General features: G+C 36.6%; 1 protein-coding gene across 1 annotated transcript; it reads right to left on the reverse strand.

The window, feature by feature from the left end:
- Positions 1-1,547: 1,547 nt before the first annotated feature.
- LOC113315446 lies at positions 1,548-2,538 on the reverse strand. Its single transcript, XM_026563722.1, has 3 exons — positions 2,223-2,538; positions 1,872-2,154; positions 1,548-1,722 (listed from the first exon to the last, which is right to left on the reverse strand). The coding sequence occupies exons 1-3, from the start codon at positions 2,536-2,538 to the stop codon at positions 1,548-1,550; spliced, it is 774 nt and encodes a 257-aa protein (XP_026419507.1).
- Between the last annotated feature and the right edge of the window lie 1,476 nt (positions 2,539-4,014).

Consider the following 4,014-nt stretch of genomic DNA (forward strand, 5'->3'; position numbering starts at 1 on the left):
ATGAATTGATTCGAGTGAATCAAATCTTTTTGCTTCAATTGTGTCTTGTATACTTCTATAAGATCTAAGAAATTGAACAACTCTCTAACTAGTTCTCTTGAGTCATTTGAACTAGTTATGGTTAAGATGAATATGGTTGATATGAAAGTGCTCATATGGCTAACCATTTGGTTAACTAATGTTGAACCAACGAAGTGTACATGTTTGGGTCCGGTTACACAAACCTAAATAAACGTGAATTTCATTTGTGTGTAACAAGCTAAGTTCGATTTAACGGTTGAAATATATTAGCTTGAATCTAATCAGGTTTTCATCTAACGGTGAATATTGAATGCTTTGTTACCAAGGTAACTTAGATTCAAATCCTGATTTGAAAGACTATACAAAGAAGAACTCTAGCAACTGGGAAATCTAATCCCCACATTCTTGTGATACTAGTTGTATTAGCTAGAGTCGATTCTCTTTTAACCTTAGGTTTCTATCGAGACCCTGTAGGTTAACGACTTGAAGAATTCATTGGGATTGTGAAGCCAGACCCAACTATTTTCTCTGTAGTTGTGTGATCTAATTTGTTGTTTCTATCGTATTAAGTACAAACATAAGATTGGCTTGGGATTGATTTCTTCGATGGGAAAGATATAAAAGCAGTACAAACATCTTCGTCTCATCGATTCCGCAATATCTTCTTTCGCTAGAAAATTAAGATTATTGTGAGGTGGTTGATAATTCTTGGTTTTATTCGGGAATATAAGTCCGGGTTATCAATTGGTTCTGTTCACCTTGATTCATCAAAGACGGAACAAAAACTTGTAGGTATGTCTGTGGGAGACAGATTTATCTATTACCGTAGACTTTTCTGTGTGATACAGACTTGTTTATTAAAGTCTTCGACTTTGGTCGTGTCAACTCTTAGTTGTGAGTGAGATCATCTAAGGGAATCAAGTGCGTAGTATCCTGCTGGGATCAGAGACGTAAGGAGTGCAACTTTACCTTGGATCAGTGTGAGATTGATTGGGGTTCAACTACAGTCCATATCGAAGTTAGTTTGTAGTAGGATAGTGTATGTAGCGGCTTAATACAGTGTGTGTTCAATCCGGAATAAGTCCCGGTGTTTTTCTGCATTTGCGGTTTCCTCGTTAACAAAACTTCTGGTGTCTGTGTTATTTCTTTTCTGCATTATATTTGGTTATATAATTGAAATATCACAGGTTGTCCGTTGAATCGATCAATTGGTAAATCCAACCTTTGGTTGTTGATTGAAATTGATTGATCCTTGAACATTGGTCTTTGGTATTGTTCAAGTGATTTCTCTTGTTTTCAATTAGACTCTCAGATTTCTATTTTCTTGAGTAAGTATTGAATCGAGGAAGTGAGATATAACTCTTTGATATACTTTCATTAAGATTGAGTCTAACTGTCTAGTTGATTCTCTTAAAAGTATATTGGAGTTTTTCCATACAGATTGCTAAGCGAAATATTGGGTGTGGTTGTTAGACCCCCGCTTTTTCACTAACCCATGGTATGACCATCTCTTCCGGAACCTTTTATCATCTAATTAACAACGCAAGGTTTATCCCGACACCAACACGAATCAAAAACTGAGAATAAGATGCATCCTCGGCTGCACCCATATTCTTCTTCAGATGCAAAACATGTATATTTTCCCACAAATGTGATCTTTTAAGAATATAATGTAATTCAATGTCATTTCGAATTATCCGCCTAAAAATTAATTAAGTACCAGAGTTTAAGGAACATTAAGTATCGCATATCAATATAAAATATTTTTTTTTATCTTAAAAGAAAAAAAAATGCAATGTACATGCATCGACTGTTCGTCCCCTTGTACGCCTTGGAATCACTGGTAGTACCTGGCAGAATCACCTCCCATGATTAGAATATTTCTACCAAATGGTTCAGCAATCCCGGTGATATCTCTCATCATCTGATCAAATGATTCCAAAGAGTAGCGATGCGTCATTGTAGCTTCATCCCACATAAAGACGGCAGCATGCCTCAAAAGTTTAGCTTCCTCAGATTGCTTCTTTGTACAACACGTTGAAGTTGTTGTCTGTGTCATCGGAAGTTGAAACCTTGACTGTGCTGTCCTCCCACCATGTAGCATAGTAGCAGCAATTCTCGATGTGGCTTTTTCTAGCACAATACAATCGTTTTTCCTAACAGCGCCAGAATAGCACGGCAGGGATATGTCTTCCCAGTACCTCTCAGACCATCTATGGAGAAGACTTTACTTTCCTTTCTCTCAATTGCTACCATGATTGTATCGTAGGCCCTAGACTGGTCTTCATTCATCTTTTGGACAGAAAACAGGTCTTCGCCAGATATAGGAATCGACAACTCCTCTAGAATCAGACTCGAAATCTCAAATTCCTCACCCAATGTGCCTATAATCGGAGGTAGATCATACATGTATATATCTTTATCGTGTTGCTTAAATATCAAATTCAACTCGCGAAGAAGACGATCTGATAAGAATGTCGAGCTTGCATTGCTTGAACTTGAGTAATCCTCGACCATGCTGTTAAAAAAATTCATCCCATAATTCTCTCACGCCTGATGGATTACAAAAGTTCAAGATAGATGAGAATTGTCTTCTCAGAGCAGACAACATCTTGATTGTTGCTGCTTCGTCCAAAGACGCTCTCGCACTATGATCATTCTCCAAGAATCCTAGTTTTTCGGAAGCTCTCTTGAATGCCCGACACTCTCTCCATCAACAAACAATAGATCATAAAAAAAAAGTCGGGACTCTAACGTGGTTCAGAATGTGCCTTACGAACCACATCTCTCTTGCACATGAAGATACTGTATAAACCCTCCATATTGTCTTCTGTGTACTTCGTCTTCTTCTCTAATTTTTTGTTTTTGTATCCCAACAGTAGCATTCTGGAAATTCACGGTGTAACAGCTCTGTCTCTCTAGGATCGCGAGCATTTGTCACAAAGAATTATGTCAATGTTGTTCTCAAATTCCTTTCATTAGACAAAATTTTATCCAACGTTTGGCAATCATAGTACCTGATGCTTTATTGGGTAGGAAGATGTATCTGTAATCTCACTACCGAAGGCTAGACCTTGTAAATAGGAAATCTAAAGATATTCCACATTTTCTCTTGAGCAAAAACCCATCTTGCATTAATATACCTTGTTATCTCGTCATGGTCTTCTGGATGCACTCTAAAAGATACATAATCCGGACCCTTATACACATACTTGTAAAGATATTTAACATTCTCCAAACTGCTACAAATTTCTAAGTTTATATGCCAATATAACTTGTATAATAACCAAGGGTTATAAGGCACAACCATCCTATTATCTACTTCAAAACTTTCACTCTTGCATATGCATCGTCCATCATTACGTCTCCTGTAAACATGTTATGCATATTTTCCTTGCACAGTACACTCAGAAAACTCTTTTGGAAAGTTTCTCGTATATTTACCATCTCTCATGCACTTACTACCACATGGACCGTGATATTTTTTCACACACTCGTGTAGTTCTAGATCTTCATCAGAGTCAGGTATTTCTGCTCTCACTATCTTGTCATAATCATCGGGACCTTGTAATTTGTCTTCGTCACTAAATATGATTAACATATGTGTTAGAGCACTGCTCATTCAAACTCTCAAGTGTTGATATCTCAATCTTGTTTGTCAAGTTTACTTGATCAAAACTATATACTTTATTTCTAGTCTACTTATAGCTATGTCTCGGATTAGGATATAATGTGTATTTCAGATTTAGACTTCACGGCGTTCACCAATTGAAGAAGAAGATTTACTGAGGAGCTTGGAGGAACTTCATCAACAAAAGGTATGTGGAGACTAAGACTTATGTATCACTCAGAATTCTATTCTCTTATATGTTCTAATGAGACTAAGTTGTATAGATATATATACTTTGACATTATACACATTTGATATTTCTAGTCGAGTTTATCTCGCTTATCTATTTCTCGAAATATGTGTTCGAAGTTTTTTTCTTTAGC

Source organism: Papaver somniferum, chromosome 10, assembly GCF_003573695.1.
Source record: "Papaver somniferum cultivar HN1 chromosome 10, ASM357369v1, whole genome shotgun sequence".
In the NCBI taxonomy this organism is placed as follows: Eukaryota; Viridiplantae; Streptophyta; class Magnoliopsida; order Ranunculales; family Papaveraceae; genus Papaver; species Papaver somniferum.

Coding starts and splice junctions, on each gene's coding strand:
- LOC113315446 (XM_026563722.1), bottom strand. CDS start 2,538: ATGGTCGAGGATTACTCAAGTTCAAGCAATGCAAGCTCGACATTCTTA. Junction 2,155..2,222: donor CTCCATAGATGGTCTGAGAG/GTACTGGGAAGA, acceptor GTATTGTGCTAG/AAAAAGCCACATCGAGAATT. Junction 1,723..1,871: donor ATGGGAGGTGATTCTGCCAG/GTACTACCAGTG, acceptor ATTAATTTTTAG/GCGGATAATTCGAAATGACA.